The sequence below is a fragment of the Gorilla gorilla genome, chromosome X (genome assembly GCF_029281585.2).
Source record: "Gorilla gorilla gorilla isolate KB3781 chromosome X, NHGRI_mGorGor1-v2.1_pri, whole genome shotgun sequence".
Taxonomy (NCBI): domain Eukaryota; kingdom Metazoa; phylum Chordata; class Mammalia; order Primates; family Hominidae; genus Gorilla; species Gorilla gorilla.
The window spans coordinates 122474834-122500238 of record NC_073247.2 but is presented as its reverse complement, the minus strand read 5'-3'; the positions used below and the strand labels follow the sequence as shown (position 1 = coordinate 122500238).

General features: G+C 39.3%; 1 protein-coding gene across 10 annotated transcripts in view; it reads left to right on the top strand.

The window, feature by feature from the left end:
* Window positions 1-25405, top strand: part of CHRDL1 (chordin like 1) — a 122596-nt gene that overhangs the window by 70562 nt on the left and 26629 nt on the right. For 6 of the 10 annotated variants that reach the window (XM_063703210.1, XM_063703209.1, XM_019019793.4 and 3 more), the window contains 2 exons: window positions 4733-4878; window positions 6335-6428. In XM_063703210.1, coding sequence (XP_063559280.1) covers window positions 4733-4878; window positions 6335-6428 — 240 coding nt within the window. The remainder of the gene's footprint in view (window positions 1-4732; window positions 4879-6334; window positions 6429-25405) is intronic. The other 4 variants (XM_019019790.4, XM_031006104.3, XM_063703211.1 and 1 more) reach the window with 1 other exon arrangement.

Below are 25405 nucleotides of genomic sequence, written 5' to 3'. Positions count from 1 at the left end.
TACGATTTCAACATATGAATTTCAGAGGCACACAAATATTCAGATCATAGCAGCTGGGACCCCAGAGACCAATGTTTGCAGACCCCAGAGACCAGGCTCAGTTATTTTCTCTTGCATCACTGTGAGATACGCACATAGAAACAGCATCCTATTCTAGGGTTTTCTTTCATGGCCTTTTTGTCATTCTCTCTTCCCATATATTTCTGAGACCTGGGGTAAAGCCCTTTAGATGATGTAGTTTTACTTTGTTGGATGTGTATGTCTCTCTGTGTGTCATGGGCAATTAAAGGGAATATAACCTCTTCTTTCTAGCCTTTACCTTCATTTCCATGTCCCTTCTCCACCCACCTCCCAATAGCCTGCAGATGTTCTAGGACTCTATCAGTAGAATGACAGAGAACCAAAGAAATGCTAGAATCAGGCTCAGCCATCAGAAGAAAAGTAGGAACCAAAGTAATGGCAGCAATGGCAAAAGAAAAGATGGCTTGGCGTCAAGGAGATTAGCAACTGATCTCTGAAAGCTCTGGGGAGGTTTGTATTTATAACACTGGGAGCAGATTTGTCTCCTGACATACAAGCTGCTTTTCTGACTATCCAAGAACTGTCCTACTATGGAAATGATCATTTTATAGGGTCGGGAGAGTGGGGAAGAGAGCAGTCAGCATGAGGACTTGGTTCCAGAGTGTGGGAAGAAGGGTAACACCAGGAGAGGAGGGAAGACGTACAAAAAGAAGTGAAGTGGAACCACAGGCTTCTTGGTAAAATTTGCCAGTTGCTCTGAAGGACAAAAAAAAAAGGCCTGTGGCAGTTATTCACACTGAGGTGTTAGTTAGTGACAAGGTGTAAGTGTACCCTCTCATAGAAGTCTTGGGATTACAAAATCTGATTGCAAAAGGCAGCCATTTAACCTAGAGGAATGGACTTCCAATAGTGGCATTTTAAGCATCAGTGTGAGAAAAGGTGGTAAGAGACATTTGGGATAAGGGGGTATTTTCTGAGCATCCCGGAAATCATAGTTCTGCTTACATATGAGATCATCCCTCACTTGGGGAGAAGAAACCTCCTCTTTCCCAACACATCTGTGGTCACATGGCTTAGTGCTTGTCTGCTCACCCTACAATGGTTTTTTTTCCAGTCCTCCTCTTAGTGCTAGGTGGGAATTTGACTGGAAACAGAAGAGATGGGGAGGTTAGAAGCTACGCAGCCTGGTCATTCCTATTGTAGCATTCCCTGAGGGGCCCTGTAGCCAGGTTTGCTTTGAACTGATTTTCTGCTAGTTTTCAGTCAGGAACACTGAATGTGTTCCAAGGATAGTTGGTTACTAGCCCAGCCACCTTGGAAAATCTGGGAGAGGAGAAGGTAAAATATGAGGTGGTTTTTCTTCCTTCTGCAGTTAGGAAGCTTGCTGTCTTGGCCCTCTAAAGATGCAAGGGGAGATTTGAGTCCATATCGCATTCCTAGAAATATTGAAGCTTAAAGAGGTAAAGTGCCTTGTACAAGATTGTGGGGAGTCGGTACCATTGAGTTGGGATTGTGACTCAGTGATCCTGCTCTGAAGCTTTAACACCCATTCTGTGAAGAGCACAAATTTGAAAGCAGGAAAGCTATATTTCTGAGTTGGCTCTCTTGTTAAACAGCTGTGTGACATGGGACAAATCTTTTGGAGTACTAGTAGCCTCATTTTCAGTAATTCGCCCCCCCCCCCACCCCCGAGATACACACCATTAACGGTGTTGGAAGAATGAAATAAGAATGAGATGTTAAGAATTTTATTGCATAAAACTAGCCTTAAGCATGACCATAATTGGTTTCTTTTTCTTTGATTCTACTGTGTCTTCCTCTCTTTCTCTTTCTCCCTATCTCCTGTTGAGTAGAATAATAGACTCCAGTGCCAGGTTACTCAGAAGACTATTGCAAGGAAGATTCTCAAGATCATTCTTCCACTGGAAAATCTCACCCTGCAGTTGCCTTGCCATTGATTCCTTGGTAGAAGGCCCGGTTCAAAAATCAAGCCACATTCTTTTGAGGCAAAATAATTCCAAACTTCTTTTTTGTTGTTGTTGTTTGTTTGGTATTCCAAACATCTGCCAGCTCCCATAAGAGCCATGACAAATATTATTTTGTAGGTCACTGTAGTTCTCCTTCACCACAAAATGCTGAGATTTGGAATAATTAGAGCCAAGGGGGCAAATGGGCCTGCTTCTGTCCTTTCTCTGATGGGTTTCACTCATGTCTGCCAGCTGCAGCCGTCTGATTGTATACGCTTGTGGGCAGGGGCAGGGCCTCTTAGCCCAGACAGAGTTAATTAGTATGAGTTAAACTCTTTCTAGGAGCTAAGGCTGTCTTTATAAGGCAAAAGTAAGGAACTTTCTTTATATCCTGTAAAGGGTCATTAATAAGTAGTTAACACCCTAAGAGTGAATTACTCAGAAATTGATGTTAGATCGACTTATATAGCAAAGTATAGAATTGAGTTAGTTACCCAAATCACTGAAGCCAAAAGAAGTGCATTGTCTGTTTTCTGGTTATTTTAGGCCACAACATTAGGGACAGCATAGCCTTCATGTTCTAGTGGTTTGGGTTTTGGTTTTTAATTAAATGGTCCCTTCCTTATTATAGGTTTGAAGTGATTGGCACTCTTTTTGATAGTGGTTATGAGGGAAGGTTCTAGAATCAGTCAGACATCAAGTTATATCTTAGTGCTGCCACTTGCAAGTTGTGTCACCTTGGGCAAGTCAATTAATCTCTTAAGCCTTAGTTTCCTCATCTGCAAAATGGGCATAATCATAATGTCTACATCAGAACATTATTAGTAAGAGCCAATGAGATTATGTATGTAAAAGCACTCATTCCTGCCTGGCACATAGCTAGGGCTTGATAAATGGTATCTATTCGTGTATTATTATTATTATTATGGATGTTATTATTGTTAGCCTTATCATTTTCACTACATACTGAGAATAATTTCATTCTTTTTGTTTGTTTGTTTGTTTGTCTGTTTGTTTGTTTTTTGAGATGGAGTCTCGCTCTGTCGCCCAGGCTGGAGTGCAGTGGCGTGATCATGGCTCACTGCAAGCTCTGCCTCCCAAGTTCACGCCATTCTCCTGCCTCAGCCTCCCGATTAGCTGGGACTGCAGGCACTCACCACCATGCCTGGCTAATTTTTTGTATTTTTTAGTAGAGACGGGGTTTCACTGTGTTAGCCAGGATGGTCTCAATCTTCTGACCTCATGATCCGCCCGCCTCGGCCTCCCAAAGTGCTGGGATTACAGGCATGAGCCACCGCGCCAGGCCCATTCTGTTTTTTTTTAAAACAGTTGTATTGAGGTATAACTTACCCACCATAAAATAGACTCATATTCATTACAGTTTTGACTGATGGAAAGAAAGGATGGTTCAACTCTCTAAGCCCCTCCCTAATGAAACACACAGCTCCCCTGATTTCTCTCCTTCCACTGTCTCATGGCAGGCACTTTCCAAGCTCTGGTTGTATCTTTTGTTGGTTTCAATTCCTTTTTTCACCACTCACTAGCTTTGTGACTTCAAATAATTCACATAACCTCAGCAATCCTATTTTCCTCAAATGAAAATGAAGGTAAGAATTTACCCTACTTGATTCACAGGGTTGTTATGAAGCTCCATTGTAATAATATATGTGAAATCTCTTTGTAAATGGTCTGCTGGGTTACTATAATTCACAAATATGAGTTTCAATAATATTCAAATGTCATATTGTGTGCTTCAGACATTAGATGCCTTGAGAGATCCAGATTGTGGCTGGAGTTATTTAGAGAATGCTTCGTGGAGGAAAGGGGGCATAAGCTGAATCTTCAAGATCAGATAGGACTTCAATGGGTGGAAAAGAGTCAGGGAGTGGGCAGTCTCGGTGGAGGGATTAAAAAAAAGCAAAACCACAGAGCCTGGAACAAACAGATAAGCACAAAAGTGATTTAAAATGTAGGCGGTGGCCGGGCGCCATGGCTCACGCCTGTAATCCCAGCACTTTGGGAAGATGGGGCAGGCGGATCAATTGAGGTCAGGAGTTTGAGACCAGCCTGGTCAACATGGTGAAACCCTATCTCTACTTAAAAAAAAAAAATAGCCAGGCGTGGTGGCAGGCACCTGTAGTCCCAGCTACTTGGGAGGCTGAGGCACGAGAATCGCTTGAACCCAGGAGGCAGAGGTTGTAGTGAGCAGAGCTCGCACCATGCACTCCAGCCTGGGCAACAGAGTGAGACTCAGTCTCTAAATAAATAAATGTGGGAGGGAATAAAGTTACCAGGGCTGTATAATAGATGGATCCCCTTCTGAAGCAACCAGGGGAAAACATTAAATGAGATAGCATGGACTCCTTCCTTTCAGGAAAGATAATATCTTATTCATCTAGGAATATTAGCTCCATCTAGGCAGGGACCTTGTCCATGTTCTCTGATCCCTCTCTAACACATATTACAATTCCCGGCACATAGTAGGTGCTCAGTAAATGGTCAACAAATAAAAGAATGGATGGATGGATGGATGGATGGATGGATGGATGGATGGATGGATAGATCATAATGTCAGCTGCTGTACTTGTCTGGCTGTTTTAACATTATTCAAAATCATTGGCCACTGGAGTGGGGACTGTCTTAAAACTCCCTCTATGTAGTACAGCCCCGTCTGCTGTTGGGATTTATGAAATTCTTTTCAATGATGCCAATACTCAGTGTGGTTTTTCTCCACCCTGTTCTAGAAGACTCCTTACCCCCAGTGAACAATAAGGTGACCAGCAAGTCTTGCGAGTACAATGGGACAACTTACCAACATGGAGAGCTGTTCGTAGCTGAAGGGCTCTTTCAGAATCGGCAACCCAATCAATGCACCCAGTGCAGCTGTTCGGTAAGACCCTACATCTTAACGTTCCTGCTAGGCCCTACTCAAATACAAGAGCTTCCTCTGTACTTGTACTTTCATTTGTGCCTTCACTGTAAGGTGTTTGAATAAAACATGACTTGCATTAAATCATAAGCCTCCTTGACAATCCAAACTCCCTGATCTTCACCCACCCTGAACAACTCTGTTGAAGGGCTCAGGCCCAATCATATCCCAGTCTTAAAGCTGTAGGACTGCTTAAATGGGCAAAGGTGAGCTGTTTGTGTTGATCAGCGCTCCTTTTCATAATAATTATACCACCAAAGCCTTCATCTGAAGGACTCACAATTATTTGAAGCTTTGGGAATGCTATGGGTGGAAAAGTCACTTTGACTATCTAGGGCCACTCACTCCAATTAACAAGAAAATGAGTTGTCTGTTAGTTCCCATATCTGAAGTATTTTACTAACCAGTTAATTCCTAGTGCCCTGCAATGAGAAAACTCTCTATAAATGTTTGGTCATGATGACTACCAGGACATTACTTGTCAGAAGAACTGCATTTACTTTACAAACAACGTATACTAATTATATCTTATCTAATATGTAGTCCAGAGAATATAATCGATAGAACTAGAAAATGGAGTAAAATGAGTGTTTAAACTGAAGCAGGAAGGAATGAAGTTAGATGTAGTAACAACTTTTCTGCCTGCAAGTGGCATTAAGCACTGGATTGTCAAGGGAAGCTATAGAATCTCTTCCCTTTAGGACTTTTAGTAAGAATATAGTATCTCAGTAGTTTAGGAGAATTTTCGTGTGGCCTTACTTTCTTAATGGCCTTCCAGGAATCATTCTAGCCCCAAAAGAATGTGCTTCTAAGAACTAAGAACAAGGTTTAAGGAATAACATTTGAAAGATAGAAATTTAGGAAATCAAGAGTATTTCAAAGACAGATGTAACCAGCAAGTAAATTTTATCCTCTCCCTTGCCTTGTGCTAGACTGAGCTGTGGCCATCAGATCATCTTGTATAGTTTTGTATTACCCCAGAGAGCTTGTTCCTTTGGTTTGGAAGGGAGAGTCTAGTGAATATTACAAATGGAAGCTATGAAATAAATCTTCATTCCTTTAAACCCCCAATCCAGCTGGGGGACCAAGGATACCATGAACAGAGAAGAAAGAAACAAGACTATAATTCATGGTTCAGAGGCTCATGGCATCCCTGACAGACTACTTTGTACCACCTTAGACCGTGATGCTCGACTAGGATTGCTAACTTTTCTGTGGCTTAGTCTCTGGCATGGAGGAATTGTAGGAGAAAAAAAATAATGCGTAATAAAATGTAGGAAGTACCGAGAACTGACGATGGGAGAGCTGGGGGGAAGGACATGCCATGTTTTGAGTCCCTACTCTATCTCAGGTATTAAGTGAAGCCTTTACACTTATCCTAGATGCTTCTTATCTTAATTCTGTTTCTCCTTGGCAGGAGGGAAACGTGTATTGTGGTCTCAAGACTTGCCCCAAATTAACCTGTGCCTTCCCAGTCTCTGTTCCAGATTCCTGCTGCCGGGTATGCAGAGGTAGGTGTGTTATATCCCAAGACCCCTGGGTGCTGCTATCCTGCGTAGTAGAATTTAGAAAGGAGGAAACTACCTGTCTAATGTCCTAGGGAAAGGTAATTTTTATGGTAGCCTTAGTTTTTAAAGGTGGTTTAATCAACAAAGGGAAAAATAAATAAAGCATTGATTTTAAAGGCCACAGCCTTTAAAAAAAAAAACTACAGGATGGAGTGCTGTGCTTCAGGGGAGGATGGGAAAGAGTCATCAAATGTGAAAGTGAATATATTTATTTCTCCATCCTTAATCCCTTCTAGCTTGGCCCTTAAATTATTGTATCATAAAACACAGACTATTTTCATTCATAGCGTTAGAAGGAAGAATGGACCTTGCAAGGAATTGATGTGGCCATTTTGAAGACTGTGCAGGGCAAATTTAGGTATACTTTTTAAACCCCATAATAAGATGGTGACAAACTCAATAAAAGCAAAACAGAAAGCATTTTCTCAAATTATATTCAAAATTGAATTGTCTTCTCACATCAGTCTTTTTTTCTTTAGGTTTTATTTTTTTATAATGGCACCAGTTTTTTCTCTAGGTTCCTGGGATCAAGTGTAATCCCCTTTAATTTCTCCTTTGTTACCTCTTCTCAGATTACCAAATCTTTCAGCAGTTATCTGTATCTCTCCCTTTTCACACTTTCCCACTGGCAATATCCTAATTTTGTCCTTTTTCCTTCTATCCAGTCAACATATTTTTTGACCATCTACTGTATGCTCAGCATTGTGCTAGAATTGGGGTATTTATATTGATAAATACAGTAGATATATAGGGTGGTGCTAGACCATATGGCATCTTTATGTGAGTTACAAAAAGGATTCCCTTACATAAGATACTTTATTGCCATTTTTCAGAAAATCCCAGGGAATGCACCTTTGTAGCTGTGGCATCCTTTTGCAGCACACAACCTACACAACAATATATATAGCATACATAGCAGCCAAGATATGTTCTTTGCTCTTATGGAACTCACCAGAAAAGACAAATAATAAGCAAACGTGGAAATACAGACAATGCAAGTACTATGCAGAAAATAAACATAGGACTGAGATTAAAAATAAGTAGTTTATTTAGGTTGAGTTGTCAGGAAGGCCTCTCTGAGAAGGTGACATTTAAGCTGAGACCTGAAAGATAAAAAGAAGTCACCCATGCAAAGATCCCAAAGAAGAACATTCTAAGTAGAGAGAAAAGAAAGTTCAAAGGCCCCAGGCAGGGAAGAGCTTAGAGCATTCAAAGAGCCTAAGGACCAGTGTAGCTGAAATGTAGTGATTGTGGTTGAAACTGACATGGGATGAGGCTGAAGAGGTAACTAGGAATTAGACCATGCAGGATTCTGAAGGCCATGGGAAGGATTTTGGATTTCCATTTTTAATACATTGGGAAGCTATTGGAAGGTTGTAAGAAAGAGTATGAAGTGATCCAATTAACGTATTAAAAGATCTCACTGGCTATTATTTCCAGACTAGGCTGGAGGGAGGCAATAATGCAAGTGGAGAGACTAGCAAGATGGTTAGGGTAGTACTCTTTCCAGTGTGAGAAAAAGGGTGCTTGGACTGAGAACACAGTAGTGGTTCAGAGTGGAGCCTTTGGAGCCAAACTGCCTTGGTTCTAATCCCAGCCTTGCTACTTTGTAGTTGAATGACCTTATTCAACCTTTCTACCAATCTTTAAAGTGAGGATAATGTTAGCTCCTACCTTCAAGATGTTTGTGAGATTTCAATGAGATAATATAAGAGAAGGACCTGGCACAGTGTCTTGTATATACTGAGGACCCAATAATTAAAAGTGGACAAATTTGAAATACATTTGGAGCCTTGGTTCTCAACTATGGGTGCATATTGGAATTACCTTGGTAGATTTATACCAGATCAGGAGGAGGAGGATGTGATTCCAATATGCAGCTAAGGTTGTGAACCACTGAGTTAGAGGAAAAATATTATAGGATTTGCTGGTGGGGGATGTGTAGGTGACTCCTATACATTACTGCCATTTTAATCTTCCAAAAAGCAATCCTTCACCATGTTACACCCCTGTTCAAAAATTTTTATCCCAACATGTATTTGGACTTACTATATGTCAGTCCCAGTTCTAACTAAGCATTTTACAGATATGAACTCACTTAATCTCATGACAACCCTATGTGAGGAGTACTATTGTTCTCCCTGTTTTATGGATGAGGAAACTGAGGCAGAGAGAGGTTAAGAATCTTATCCAAGGTCAGGTAGCTAGTGAGTTGAGGAGCTAAGATTTGAATCCTGGCAGCCTGGCTCCATATTTCAGGCTCTAACCACAGTGTTCTGCCACTGAAAGGGATGACTCCCTGTCGCCACTCAAATACATGTCAACCCCCGACTCTGATAGTGAAGACCTTTCATGGTCTAACCTCAAGTTACCTTTATAGGTCAATATTCTTCCATTCATGCACCTCAGGGCCCACTGCATTGTTCCTGTGCTCTCTTACCTTTTCACCTTTGCTCAGTCCTCTTCCTGTCAATGTTTCTCACACTTTAGTGTGCTTCAGAGTTGCTCAGAGAACTTGTTGAAGTTCAGATTCCTGGATCACACCTGCAGAGATTCTGATTTAGTGGCCTTGGAGTGGGACCCAGGAATCTGCATTTAAGCAGACCCCATCGTTCATTCTGATGCAGAATGGTGGTCTGTGGACTGTCACTTTGAGAAACCATTCCTGAGACCATGTAGATAACCTGGAACCATGGATTTGTTTTAAAAAATCTGAGTTTAGTGCACTTAAATTGAGCACATTAAAATTCTGAAACCTGAGTGAACCAGTGGAAAAGCAACCAATTTCAGTTCCGGATTGGTTAAAGCATCTAAGTCCGACCATATGGCAACCAATTTGGGATGAATGAGTGGTGGCCATTTCATGATAAGAAACTGGGATGAAAAGGAGACAAAAGGGCTGTCTAAGTAACAACTGCACATGTACAGGTGGGATGGAGAAAATGTTTCCTCTTTCTGGAAAATTCTTTTTCTCCATCCCTGCCTGTGGAAATCCTGCTAGTCCTTCAAGACCTAGCACAAATGCAGCTTCCTCAGATTCTATTGCAGGCCGTCCTCAGGTCGCATTTTGATAAGTAGTAGTTGGAAGGCCTTTCTTTTCTGCCTTCCCACTTCCATCCTTAATTTCTCCACCCATAAATCCTGCTTATCCTTCAAAATCCAGCCTAATTGCCACTTCTTCCATGAAATGTTTTTAAATCCTGCAAACTAGAAGTAAACTTGTCTCTACTCTAGGACTCCTCAGCACTTAACCTGTGCTTCTTCTGGAGCATTTATTACCTTGTCAACTTCTGTTTTTTATTATTTGTGCCCATTTATTATCATCCCTATTAATGCATAAACTCTTTAAGACAGATACTCTTTTTCATTTATCTTTATTTCTCCCACTGTGCCAGGCAGAGTAGGTGCTCTTTAAATGAATGCACACTAGATTGGAATGATTACTAGAAATTTAGTCAGGATTTGAATTAGGTGCTACCAAAAAAGAATATGGTTGTTGTGCATTTTTCCCCCTGAATTACTGATTGACTGTGGTAGATGGTGTTGACTATACATTGATTCCTCGTCAATAGGAAATTACTTGGTCTCATTCCTGATCTCCAAGTTGTTTTCTTCCCCCATACCACTTTAGGAAACTACAGTTAACATTGCTTTTTGGAAGGACTGACCTTGTTTGGACTACCAGTGTATGCTCATCCCTTTTAATATGCTATTTGCACCAGCCCTCATAAGTCAATATGGATTTAGTTACAGCCTAATTTGATTTATGCTTTGGTAAGGCCCTGGATCTTTCCATACATGTTTCTCACAATGTGTGTGTGTATATGTCTGTACTACAGTGTAGCTGTTACATTTCAGTCAAGAAAGATGGATATTTTGTTCCTCACCTCCTTTCTTGTCTTTGCCCCAACTTAATTTCAGTGTGGCTCAAAAGAAAGTCCATACTGAGCAGAGGTGTACATGTGGTTGCTAATATAACCAGTTGGTCACTATAATCCAGCTGTTAGGCTGATATTATTCCCTTTGGGGAAAAGGATATGTGAAATCTAAACTAGAAAACAATTGATAATAGAAAGGAAAGGCAACAGTGAAAAGACATGTCACTGCAACCTAGGGGCAATACGGTATAATGCAAAGGACAGAGGCTCTGAAGCCAGAAGGTCATAGATTTGACATTGCAGGGCTACCACCTACGAGTGCTGTTATCTTGGACAAACTATTTAACCACTCAAAACCTTGGTTTTCTCAGGTGTAAAAATGGAGATTATGCTTACTTCGTATGAAATGGGTTGTGTAGATTAACTGAGATGGCATAGAGTGCTAGGAGATGGCCTAATACAGAGTTATTGGTTTATAAGTAATAATTATTATATTTTATGTAGTAAGTACTATATTTATTACCCCCGAGTTAAGTATCATTGCACCTTCTCCTCTATCTTTGATAGTTTTGCCTTTTTAAAATGTAATCTTCATAGGCAGAACTTTAGTTCTAGTTCTTCTTGTGGTAACAGATCCTGGAACTAGCTATTTTATGTACTGTTCTATTGTTACAATTTAAATTTCTTTTCTTTTTTATGTCCTCAGAAGCAACAGATAAAAGCTAGTTATTACTGGCCATGTATTGTCCCTTTATATACTTGATAATTCATTAAGTTCTTTCTTTGCAACCTCTCATCCAGCCTAAATGCACAATTTTCTTTCATCTTCCTTTATAAAGACTAAATCCTACACTTTTATAAAAATTGTTGTTCTTTCATTGCCTCCAGTTTCTTTGCATCTTTCAGCTGTATATAATGTGGTTGAAACTCCTTTGAAGTTCTAACTTTTGAAGCACCTAGTTATTTTTTCCCGTGGAAATGACTTTTTTACAATACTGTATCTTATATAAGCGTATTACTCATACAGCAGGGAACCCAGAAACCTCTCCCCTATGCTGGCCACCCTGACTGCAGGCCAAATACTGAAGAAGAAATAATCTTTTGACTGCTGAACTTGCAAACCTTCATATAAAGGGCATTGAAATAACCTCTCTGCACTGTCCCCAAACACTAATGTGTGTCTTTCTTCCTGGGTCAGACAGCAATCCTAGACGCGGATTGAATCTCAGACCTAGCCTTCGTTGGCTAGACGTGTCTTTGAGGCTGGGACAGTCAAGGAGAGCGTTGGCGGAATGTGTGTCATTGCTAGCACTTCAGCAAACCTCATTAGGACTGGAAGCATAGTGCAAACAGCCACTGGAACCTTAAGGGAAATTTTATCAGAAGAAAAAATATCTTCAGATCCTGTGTTAGTTTGCTAAGAATGATAGCCTCCAACTCCATCTATCTTCCTGCAAAAGACATGCTCTCATTCATTTTTATGGCTGCATAGTATTCCATGGTGTATATATACCACATTTTCTTTATCCAATCTGTCATTGATGGGCATTTAGGTTGATTCTGTGTCTTCAGAATTGTGAATAGTGCTGCAATGAACATTTGCGTGCATGTGTCTTTTTTTTCCCCAAATACTGCATGTTCTCACTTATAAGTGGGAGCTAAATGATGAGAACTTACGAACACAAAGAAGGAAATAACAGACACTGGGTTCTTCTTGAGGATGGAGGGTGAGAGGAGGGAGAGAAGCAGGAAAGAATCTGTACAACAAACCCTCATGACAGGAGTTTACCTATGTAACAGACTTTCACAGGTATCCTCAAACCTAAAATAAAAGTTGTTTTTTTTTTTTTTTTAAATCTCTTCAGAGATTATACTACTGCCACATTCTGGGAAGGCAGGCTTCAAACCCAAACCCACACCCAGCTTCCCTCCACCATTGATCATTTCCACTTCCTGTCCCCTGCTCATCTTGCCAAAACAACAGGGAAGGCTATGTACTTGGACTCTAGACAAGGGAAAGGTATTTGGGGTAGGTATTAACTGTATTGAAAGCCAAGTATGCATTTAGTAAATGGTGTCTAAATGTAGCACGTACAATGTGCCAGACAATGTTCTAAGCACTTATGTGTGGAATAGCTCATTTGATCCTCGCAAAAATAGTAGCAACTATTTATATCCCCATTCTACAGATGCGGAAGCTAAGGCAGAAAAGTTGAGTGATTTGTCCAAGGACAAATGGTAGTAAGTGGCAGAGCTAGAATTTTAACCTGGTCAGTCTGGCTTCAGAGTTATAAGCTCTTAACTTCTATACTACCTGTTGGGACCCATTCATAGGAGTATGACAAGGATATCTGCTAGTACAGGGGAGTAAAGGGGAAGACGGGACTTGCATGGCACATTGTTGTGTGCAGATACTCCTAAGAGAGTATCTTACCACACTGCCCATGTTTTCCCATCAAGGCCTTAACTTACCCTTCTCTCACTCTAGGCTTAAAGTGTCTTGAGTGTAAATGTCCACTTTCTTTCATTCAGCAAACATTGTTAAGCAATCACTAAGAGCCTGGCACTGCACCAGTGCTAGAGATACAATGGTGAACAAAAATGGACATGGAACCTGCCTTCATGGAGTTTTAGTAGGGAAGATAGACACCACGTCATGATATAAGTAATTATAAAATTGCAACTGTGCCACATGCCACAAAGGAAAGTTGTTATAAAAGCCAATAATTGAGAGGGGTTGACCTAGTCAGGGAGGTGAAGGAAGACTTCTGAGACTGTCTCTCCAGCCTCAACTCGCACCACATCCCTCCTTGTTCTCTGCACTCCAGGGTGAGGAAAGATTGGCTCAAAAATTAGGGAGATAACTGGTGGCAGTCATACACTCCTGGGATCCCCAACTTCTGATCCCACCATGAATCCAGTCCCTCCCCAAGGCTGTAGGGGTCTATAATGTTCTTTCTACATTATACATGCTACATAATATCCTAATCTAGGAATTTTCTTTTACTCTTCTTTCTTTTGGCTGTTTCCTGTTTTTCAGAGACAGGGTCTCACTCTGTCACCCAGGCTGTAGTGCACTGGCACAATTATAGCTCACTGCAGCCTCAAACTACAAGCTATCCTTCTATCTCAGCCTCCTGAGTAGCTGGGACTACAGGCGTGCACCACCATGCCCAACTATTTTTTTTTTTAAAGACATGGTCTCGCTATGTTGCCCAGGCTGGTCTCAAACTCCTGGTCACAAATGGTTCTCCTGCCTCGGCCTCCCAAAGTGCTGGGATTACAGACATGAGCCCAGCCTAGGAATTTTCTTCTTGAGAAACTACTTGATCATGCTACCATTTCTTACCATATTATCCAATCTGAATTTTTCAGCTTGTTTTTAAAGACCCTCTGTGAAACAGTCTGATCCTTCCTTAACCTACTTTCCAGCCTCATTTCTCTGACACCAATACACACATCTCCTTTAGGCTGGCTGGCTGATCTCTTTGTTCTGTTACATGCTATATTTCTTCCTACCTTCCCTCCTGTTACGTGCTTCACTTAAACTGTTATTTTTCACAAGCTTGGAATAGCCCCCACTCCTCTTCTACCTATTCGCATCCTACTGATCTTTCAAGGGTCCAGTTGAAGTTGCACCTCTTCTAATAGTTTTGCCTAATCACTCTAGTTCTCACTGATCTTCTTTGACCACCTTCAGGACTTAATCTGGTTCAAAAATAAGCATTCAAAAATATATTCTTGCACTGTTATTGCTTTGTGTCTTCCTGTTTCCCCTGGCATAATATTAATCATATATCATGCTGACTGGTTTATTTAATACAAAAAGAGCCACAGTCACAAAAAGCTCTTGACAGCATTCCAAGTACAGATGCAGTAGGGAGGCAGGAGAAATGGTGGAACTCACAATTTGCTCAACCCAAGCCTGTTCATCCAACATATCTCAAATGAGCCCAGGGAGAAAATGGAAGTCGCTTTTTATGAAATTTTGATATTTCTGCTAACTCCTTCAAGGTAAATGAAACTGGAAGCAATTGTTTAAAAGTGATTAGTCAGTGTTCAAGATAAGTGCCATTTTACCTAAGACACTTGATTTCTCTTTCCGAAAGAGCAGCAAAATTGCACCTCAGATCCCATCTCAGCTAGAATCCGGGATCTTCAGGGAAGTGGTATGTGAGATACTTCATTGATTTTAAACATCATAAAAATTGACCAGTTTTTCAAAGTTTTCAAAATCAAAGGAAACTGAAGAAAATAACAGCAAATCCAAATATAGATTCTCACAAATTAGTCTCAAGTTGTTTATGTTTTGGCCCACATTTTCTGCAGAAACACCACCATCTCCTGGTCATGATGATAGGAAAGAAACATTGTTAATGAGAAACACTACTTTAAAAAATGAAAATTCATCTTGTATAACTGAAACCTTATGCCTGTTGATTAGCAACTCCCCACTTCCCCCTCCAAGGTGAACAAGTTCTAAAGATCTGCAGTACAATATTGTGTGTGTATAGTTAACCATATAGTATTGTATACTTAAGTTTGTTAAAAGGGTAAATCTCGTTAAGTGTCTTTACCACAATAAAATAAAAAAAATTAAAATTAACTCAGTAATTTTTGAGTTTATACGTTCTCACCTAAACTTCAAAATACAGTCCGCCCTCTATATTCACTGGTTGCACATCCATGGATTCAACCAACTGCAGATAGAAAATAATTTTTAAAAACACGTTAAAAGTAACAGTACAACAATCTAAAAATTACAAATTTTAGAAACCAATATAGTAAAATGACTATTTACATAGCATTTACATTGTATTAAGTTTTATAAGTAATCTAGAGATTATTTAAAGTATATGGGAGTATGTGTGTAAGTTATATGCAAACACTATGCCATTTTTTATCAGGGACTTGAGCATCTGTGGATTTTGGTATCTGTGGGGGGTCGTGGAACCAATTCCACATAGATACTGAGGGACGACTGTGTATTGAGATACTCTGATATTTTCATAGCTATAGAAGAGTCTCGCTGTCATTAATAATACCTTTTCAAAAGTGAATCATTTATGTTCATGTGTATGGGACCATTTTAGAGATTTGCCATCCTCACCTACCTCTCCTCATCTTCTAAATCCCAACTGGATCTCCTTCCATGGAAATGTTCCAGATTTTTTTTGCTTTCTTTCCATCTCTTGTGCTCAAAATTCATCCCCACGTACTTGCTGACTGTCCCAGGACCCCATCCCTCTAAGGTCATCATGTTCCTTCTTGGCATGTTTCTTACGTCTAGAATATTTCTTCTTGAATAGAAAGTCATTCAGACAGTGGATGGGACAGCGTTGACTTTCACATTGAGTTTAACAAATTAATAGCACTGATTCCTAATCGGCCATCTGGGTTGTCCTGTCAGGGTCAATAATACCCCATTCTGTTTCTGGGATTGGAGGACTTTTTTGTGTGTATATGAATCTGTTTCTATAATAAAAATAAGGAATTCCCAGTGAAGCATTTCAGAGCAATTATTTCTTCATGGGAGGTTAAAGCCATTCTTTCTTCAACCTTATTCTTTCTAACTCCTTCAAGGAATTCCATAGCTGCCCAGAAACACCATTGGATGTGCCCATTACTCACATTAGAATAGTCTCTATGAGCTTAGACTCCAACAATTTATAGAAATCAACCTGGTTTGTGACTGACAGTGCAAACAGAGGTAAAAGATACATGAGAAGGAAGAGCAGTGTATACAACTGACTGCTTTTCATTTTCAGGTTGACCAGACAGTCAACATGGGTAGGTCATTGATTTTCCCCTCTCTGTCCTGCTTTTTATTTTCAGTTCATGGATGTGGTAGCACAGGACTCTACTTTATTTGGGTACTTGGATTTTTTTTTTAAGACAGAGTCTCTGTTGCCCAGGCTGGAGTGCAGTGGCATGATCTCAGCTCACTGCAACCTCTGCCTCCTGGGTTCAAGTGATCCTCCCGCCTCAGCCTCCCGAGTAGCTGAGACTACAGGCGCTCACCACATCTGGCTAATTTTTGTATTTTTAATAGAGACGGGGTTTCCCGATGTTGTCTAGGCTGGTCTCAAACTCCTTACCTCAGGTGATCTACCCGCCTCAGCCTCCCAAAGTGCTGAGATTACAGGCATGAGTCACCACGCTCAGTGGGCACTTGGATTTTTAACACTTCACTTTATAGCTTTGTAAATTGTACTCCTACCAATGAAGCAGATATCTGTCCTGTCAAGCCTCATTTTTAGCCAAGAGAGAAAAGAGATTTTAATTAAGATGCAAACCCTTTTTTAAAAAATTGGAAATAGAGGACTAGCATAATTATGAGAAATTCTAAGCCAGTTTAGAAGGTGTGAGCTGAAGAAATCTCTCTAGCCATTTTTTAAAATATCTCCAGGACCCTGTCTTCCAATGATTTAGAGATGAAATGATTCCTTTTCAATGTGCAGGCATACAGTTATCTTTGCTAGGCTTTGTTTGCTTGTTTGTTTGTTTGTTTGATCCAAGCCCTTTTCTTTGTTAAATACACAGCACACTTGTGGGAGTCCCTTAAGCCGGGTATTCCCCCATGTGTAAGCTACCCTTGAGGGGAAGGAGGAAAAAGAAGTGGAGGCAAAGAATGGGAAGAAAGGAGATTAGGAATAACAGCTAACATTTAGCTGACACAGTGTGCCAAGCACAATTCTAAATGCTTTGCATATACTAATTCATTTAATCTTCACGACCCTATAAGGTAGGCATTATTGTCTCCATTTTAGCAATAAGGAAACTGAGGCACAGAGAGGTTAATTCATTTGCCCAAAGTCACATAAGTAGGAAGGAGCAGAGCCAGAATTTGAATCCAAACTGTTTGGCTCCAGTCTGTTCTCTTAGCCATTATATTATACTGCCTCTCAACTTGGGGAAGCAAAGCAAATTTGGGAACTCTTATTTCTGAGGCTACCGGGAGGAACAGACTGTGTGATGACCATCTTTCCAGGGGCCAGATATGGTAACAATCCAGCAGATGCATTGGGACTGCTCTGAGAAGCAAAGATTCTGTTTCTCACCATAAACTTGGATCTGTTTAGCCACATCTCCATTGAAAGAGCAGAGTGTGGATGGTGGGTACCATCCAGCTCGTAGTTTCTGTATTCACTCTCTTCTGATTTCCTCCTGAAAACACATGCATTCTCACAATGCACTTTTTAAAAAGTAAGTATTTATGATTTTTCTGGACAAATAATTTTGTACTCTTCTTCAGATTTGGCTTGCTACTGTTGGCAGGAAGTCCCCCCATTGTGTGTGTTTTGGTATTTCTCAAGGAGCTATTTTGTTAAAAATACTAAGATCTTATATTGACAGCCCAAACAATAAAGTACTTCATTTGACAAAGAAGTATTTTTTAAGAAAATAACTGTCTCATCCTTTTTATGGCTGTATAGTATTCCATGGTGTATATGTGTCACATTTTCTTTATCCCGTCTATCATTGATGGGCACTTGGGATGGTTCCAAGTCTTGCTATTGTGAATGGTGCTGCAATAAACATACGGGTGCATGTGTCTTTATAGTAGCATGATTTATAATCCTTTGGGTATATACCCAGTAATGGGATTGCTAGGTCAAATGGTATTTCTGGTTCTAGATCCTTGAGAAATCACTGCACTGTCTTCCACAATGGTTGAACTAATTTACACTCCCACCAAGAGTGTAAAAGTGTTCCGATTTCTCCACATCCTTTCCAGCATCTGTTGTTTCCTGACTTTTTAAGGATCACCATTCTAACTGGCATGAGATGGTATCTCATTGTGGTTTTGATTTGCACTTCTCTAATGACCAGTGATGATGAGCTTTTTTTCATATGTTTGTGGGCCATATAAATGTCTTCTTTTGAGAAGTGTCTGTTCATATCCTTTGCTCACTTTTTGATGGGGTTGGGTTTTTTTCTTGTAAATTTGTTTAAGTTCTTTGTAGGTTCTGGATATTAGCTCTTTGTCAGATAGATAGATTGCACAAATTTTCTCCCATTCTGTAGGTTGCCTGTGCACTCTGATGATAGTTTCTTTTGCTGTGAAGAAGCTCCTTAGTTCAATTAGATCCCATTTGTCTATTTTGGCTTTTGTTGCCATTGCTTTTGGTGTTTTAGTCATGGAGTCTTTGCCCATGCCTATGCCCTGAATGGTGTTGCCTAGTTTTTCTTCTAGGGTTTTTATGGTTTTAGGTCTTACGTTTAAGCCTTTAATCCATCTTGAGTTAATTTTTGTATGAGGTGTAAGGAAGGGGTCCAGTTTCATTTTTCTGCATATGGCTAGCCAGGTTTTCCCAACACCATTTATTAAATAAGGAATCTTTTCCTCCATTGCTTGTTTTTCTCAGGTTTGTCAAAGATCAGATGGTTGTAGATAGGTGGCATTATTTCTGAGGCCTCTGTTCTGTTCCATTGGTCTATATATCTGTTTTGGTACCAGTACCATGCTGTTTTGGTTACTGTAGCCTTGTATAGTTTGAAGTCAGATAGTGTGATGCCTCCAGCTTTGTTCCTTTTGCTTAGGATTGTCCTGGCTATATGGGCTCTTTTTTGGTTCCATTTGAAATTTAAAATAGTTTTTTCTAATTTTGTGCTTTATAAAACTTGCAGATTTCTTGTATTGCTGTATATCATCATTGGAAGCTCAAATGCCTATCAGTGGAGAATCCTTATGCTAGTTTACTTTTAAAGCTTCTCTCAAATTTCAGCACACTTGCTCCCTCCCATCAGAATTTATAGAATTAGATGTTTGGCAGAAGCTCCCTAAAGTCATCTGCTTCTACTCACTTCTTCATCTCTAGCTTCGGTATAGAGCACTGGCATTAAAGTGCTCCCCCATGGAACCCAGCTCATGGTAAGGAGAGACTTCACAATGGGTTTATTCCTCCCTGCTCTCTTCCACTTTGCCCTGATTCTGCTGATTTCAACTTCTGCCTCAAAAAATACAGAGAACATTTCCCCTGTCTCAGGGATTTGTCTCATGTCCCTTTGCCTTATGATTAGAGTGACTATGTAATTTACTATCTCAACCGAGGCACATTTTGAAAGCAAGAGCTGCAATCTTAATAATTATGCCTGCCAGAAAAACAGGCAATAAAACTGGGTTGTGTGAGATAAATCTGCTCTATGGCTACCCTATTTATGATGTATGGTTCAAAAGTGGCCACATGCTGGCATAGTTTTGCTCTCTGAGGCTTATCTTCATGGGTATCTCGGAATCTCATTGTACACTTAGTCCTTTTGAGAGGACAGGGTTTACCTCTCTGACCTGCTCAAGCCACCAGAGATTAATGGAAGCCACAGGAGTTATAAACAGTCTGAATTTCAGCCTAGCTTTTGGCCATTTTTCAAATACTTGTTCTCCATTTCTCCCACTACTAGAAAGCCAACCCATTACAGCTTCATAGGGTACCACTCAGAGAGACTATGACTGAGGTTTGAATAAACAATACATGTGGCTTTTAAGGTTAAATGAATATTGTTTGACATACAGTACACTACACTTGTTTTTATTTCAGTTCAAAAAATTGGTTAAAATTATATCTTGTTGCTTCTCAAAATTAATTAGAATCCATCTGAATCCATTAGAATCTCTGTTTTTTGTTTTGTTTTGTTTTTTACAAAAAGCCTTGGCTGAATGAAAAAGCCTCCATCTCATTCAAGATAATCTTTCCAGTGATCAGACACAAAAAGAACAAAGAAACAGGTTTTTTAGGGTATTGGTGCCTACTTTTTTTCAAAGTATAATATCTAAGGTTGCAAATGGACATACCTATTTTCAGCTATCCAGACAGACTGTACCCACGTCTAGAGAACCACTTATAGCCTTATAAAATGTCAACATCTAAGAAGATAATTCCAGTTTAATTATGGGTTAAATTAAATAGAATAATTCAAATGTTAAAACCTTTAGCAGCTACTTAATAGACTTAATAGAACATTGAAGTTTAGAGAATGCAATTTTGATGACTTTGAAAGCTCGGAGGCACCAGAAATGCTAACAGTTCCTAGTATTTATATCTTTAATGTATATAATTTATAATGTACATAGTATATCTTATATATAAATATAGTGTATATATACATATATGTGTGTATTTATATACAGGTTAAATATCCCTTGTCCAAAATGCTTGGGACTAGAAGTATTTCAGATTTCCGATGTTTTTGGATTTTGGAATATTTGCATTGTACTTACCAGTTGAGCATCTCTAATCCAAAAACCCCAAATCCAAAAATGATCCAGTGAGAATTTCCTTTGAGCATCGTCAGCACTCAAAAACTTCTGGAGCATTTTAGACTAGGAATACTAAAACCTGTATGATATATATATCATACAGGTTTTAGTATGATATAGATGATATATATATATATCATACAGTTTTAGTATGATATAGATGGTATATATATATCATACAGTTTTAGTATGATATAGATGATATATATATATATATCATACAGTTTTAGTATGATATAGATGATATATATATATATCATACAGTTTTAGTATGATATAGATGATATATATATATCATACAGTTTTAGTATGATATAGATGATATATATATATAATACAGGCTTAGTATTCCCCCATACAAGTAATGGGGGAAAAGATTCCCTATTTTATATATATATGTAAAATATATATATATATAATATAATATATATAAATATTTATATATTGTTTTTGTCAGGTTTGTTTTTGTCAGGTTTGTCAAAGATCAGATGGTATATATATATATGTGTGTGTGTGTGTATATATATATGTGTGTGTATATATATGTGTGTGTGTATATATGTGTATATATATGTGTGTGTGTATATATATATGTGTGTATATATGTGTGTGTGTGTATATATGTATATATAGTCTCCATTACTTTGAATGAAGTGCTGAAATTTAGGTATGCATTCTTGTCTGCAAATGCTCATCAAATACACATCACGACACACTCATCTGATTTGTGTTACAGGGTATTAGTATTCTGCTCCTATGCCTGATAGTGACTTGCCTCCTTGATTTTCCATCTTACCTCTCTGCTCATTTGTAAGAGGCGCTATGTGCTTCTATAATGCTTTGAGATTCTGACTGGACTATAAGTATTTAATGACACTCTTTAATTAAAATCCTTTTAAAAACTCTAGGGTATAAATTAAATAAACTTAACTTTTCAGAAGGCCAGCTAAGTAAACATTTTATGTCAATACCAATCATTAAATCTACATTTTAAAAGGACATTTGATGAAGAGAACTAGTCTATAATTTTTCTTTTGCAACTTGTTTTCTCCCTTTTGACTACTTAAATTAGGCTTGAAACCACATTATATAGCTTTTACATTTTGTTTTGCCATTTGCTGGTAAATCTTTACTGGTCTCTATTCGTCTCTCTAGTCCCATATTTTATTTGGCCCAGACCCACTACTGCCCACTGAAACAAGGGGGACAAGTAAATCTAAGCTCATCCCCGCTCAATCACTGTCCCCAGCTCTCCAGATTTGCAACCCAAGAGTTGTCAGATACTGATTTCCACTTTGCCTTCCTTCCCCATCATCAAATCTTCCTTCAGGGTCTTATCAGTTTCTTTTCATCTGTAGGAGTCTCATTCAATCCTTCTTGTGTGTTATTGCACAGATGCTCATGGCCTATTACATATTACTATAGCAGCTTCCTGTATGGCCTCCTGCATTCGAGTTACTCCCTAACTAGTCTATACCCCATTGCCAGAATAGGCTTCCACAAATATCAGTTTTATCATAGGAACCCCTACAGAAAAATTGGCAACATAATCAAATGTGAATTCTTCAGCCTTTTACAAAATTTTATATTTTTTTTGAATTTTTACTGTTTACTTTTTACAATTTAATTATTTTCTTAAAATTGTGTGGGTACATAATAGGCATATATATTTATGAGGTACATGATATGTTTTGATACAGGCATGCAATATGAAATGAACACATCATGGAGAATAGGGTATCCATCCCCTCAAGCATTTATCTTTTAAGTTACAAATGATCCAATTACACTCTTTAAGTTATTTTAAAATGTACAAGTAAGTTATTATTGACTATAGTCACCCTATTGTGCTATCAAATAGTAGCACATTATTTACTACCCCTATTTACCTCAACAACACACCGCACTGTCATTCTCCCTCCCTCCTTCGCTCTCCCTCTCCTCCCTTTCTCTCTACATGTTCAATTACCAGCGTAATTTCTCTTGTTTTCATATCTGAAGTTTCTACTCAAGCCACACCTTGCTTGCTGTCTCCAGTATGTGACTTGCTGTTTACAAAGCTCTGGTCCTTTGCCAATGTCACTCCCTTTGGTTGAGGTACTCTCTGCCCATATCACTGTCTGTTTATGCTGTGCAGTATCTACTTCTAAAAATGTGACTTAATGGTTCTTTCAGGAAGCTTTCTATGATTACATCTGACTGCTCACTCCTCCCATTCAGTGTCTCCTAAGCATGTGTATTTCGTTTGTATTTGCTTTTTTTGTGTGTTTTTAGGCTGTTTCCTATATTGATTTCCCATCACCTCCAACCTGGGTGTAAATATCCTGAGGGCAAGAGCCCAGCCTGATTTTCTCCTCTTTCTGCTGTAGTATCAGGGTCTTCACCCAAGAAATGTTCAAAGCATGTTAACTGACTCTTGGGCATAATTTTCTAGTTATAAACATAGTTGAAATCATCTTTGTTTTACAATAGTCAGTCAGGGTTTCCACAGAGTTCGGCTTGCAGTCTACAATCTTTACTCAGACATGGAATAAAACAGGCAGAGAAGAGTATATATACTATTGACCAAGCACTTAATTTTGTATGTTTTACTGCAGTTCAATTCAATACATATATTGAGCACCTGATGTGTACCCAGCAATATGCTAAGTGCTCCAGCCTGGTTATTCACAAACTCCTGCATCCATCAGAATCCCCTGGAAGGCTTGTCAAAACCCAGGATCACCAGCCCCCATCCTGAGTTTCTGACTTAGTAGGTGTGGGTTGGGATCTGAAATTTGGCATTTCTAACAAGTTTCCAGGTAATGCTGATACTGCTAGTCCAGGAAGCACATTTTGAGAAGCAGTGGTCTAGGAGATACAGAGGTGGTCTAAGACATAGTCTCTCATTCCAAGGAATTTACAGACTCTCTAGGGAGACAAGGAAGGCCCAGAAAACATTTAACAGTGATAAATATTGTACAGTGTTTTAGTATTTATTGATTCGACAAATATTGAATAAGTACTATGTGCCCAGCACTGCCCCAGATGCTGGAGTTACATCAGTAAACACAATAGACAAAAATCCCTGCTGTCATGGGGGGATTCTAATATGGGAAAGCAGACAATAAACAAAATAAATAAAATATAAGAAATATAAGATAGTAATAACTGCTAAGGAGAAAAAGCAAAGAGCAGGCATAAATATCAGATGGGGGTTGGAACTATAGATAGGGTGGTCAGAGAAGGCCTCCCAGTTCCATCATTTGACAAGTATTTATTGAGCGACTACTATGTATCAGGCACTGTTATAGATGATGGTGATATAGTAACACAGGTAATGAACCCTTTTCTTATGGAATGGACATACCTATTTGGGAGCCAGGTAACTTAGAGTTTTGGTGTTAATTCTCACAAACTCATTATTAGACTCTGAATGGCTACTTCCCCTCTCAGCCATGGTTTCTTCATCTGTTAAATGGAGCAGTTGGACAAAGTTATGCTTGACGTCCTCTATACTTCTAAAACTTCAGGATGCTTAGTCTTTTAGGCAATCAGAAATATGTAAGAGTGTTTGAAGAAGACTTTGTAGAGGAGAGAAAACTTAAATGGTTTTCACAGGCATGGGGGAGCTATGGGGTGTGGGAGATGGAAGGTAATTTCAGAAGAAGAATAACATGAGCTAAAGCACGGAAGCAACAATGGGAGTCCAGTATTTAGTGAAGAGCAAGTAGCTCAAAGGGTTCCCATTGAAGAGTAGCTGAGATCACTGGGTAGGCAGTAGGGGGTGATTGTAGAGAGTCTTGGTTGGGAACCCACTGAGGGTTTTGATCAGGGAATGACACGATTATACAATCAAAGTGGTGTTTTACTGTTTTATGAAGATTAACCTAGCAAATAGTTAAATCCTCAAAATTCATTATTTTTCATCAGATAATATTTGAATTATGAAGATTTACAGTCATACTCTAAGTCACTGCCTGATTCTAATATTGCTATCAAACTAATTTTTAGGTCGTTTTCAAGCCCTAAAAGCCTATGATACTACCTAATTTCCCCTAACACTACTACTACATGCTTGAACTGGTAACATGTTACTCTTTTTGTGTGTGTGTGACAGGGTCTGGCTCTGTTGCCCAGGCTGGAATGCAGTAGCATCATCTTGGCTCACTGCAACCTCCACCTGCCAAGCTCAAGCAGTTCTTCTACCTCAGCCTCCCAAGTAGCTGGGACTACAGGTGCACACCACCATGCCTGGCTAGTTTTTGTATTTTCTGTAGAGACAGGGTCTCCCTGTGTTGCCCAGGCTGGTCTCAAACTCCTGAGCTCAAGTGATCTGCCTACTTCGGCCTCCCAGAGTGCTGGGATTAAAGGCATGACCCACTGCACCCGGCCTGTTACTCTTATGAAGGCTTGAGAGAGTAATCAGAATAGAAAATTCTTAGTACTTATACTTTTTTGTGTTTCTGGTTATCTTATAAAATATATGTTGAATATTAGGTTTATCTTCAGCCATATATATAATTTAAATAGTACTCATTTCAAGTGATGCAAACATCTCTAAGACAAGGCTCTTCCCATTCGCTTGCTTGGTCAGAGGTAACACAAGGGCAATATTCTTGGAAATGATCCTCTTGTTTTTTAATCAGTTGAGGTATATCCACAGCTCTTGTGTGTTTGTTGCTCTAGTGGCTGAAAGTAGAATATTCTTCCTATAAGCAGTTACTTTAGAAGATAATGATAAGGAGTTATCTGTCCAAAGAGTGTGTCATGTAGACCTAGAGAAAGGTGTGTCATAAGAAATT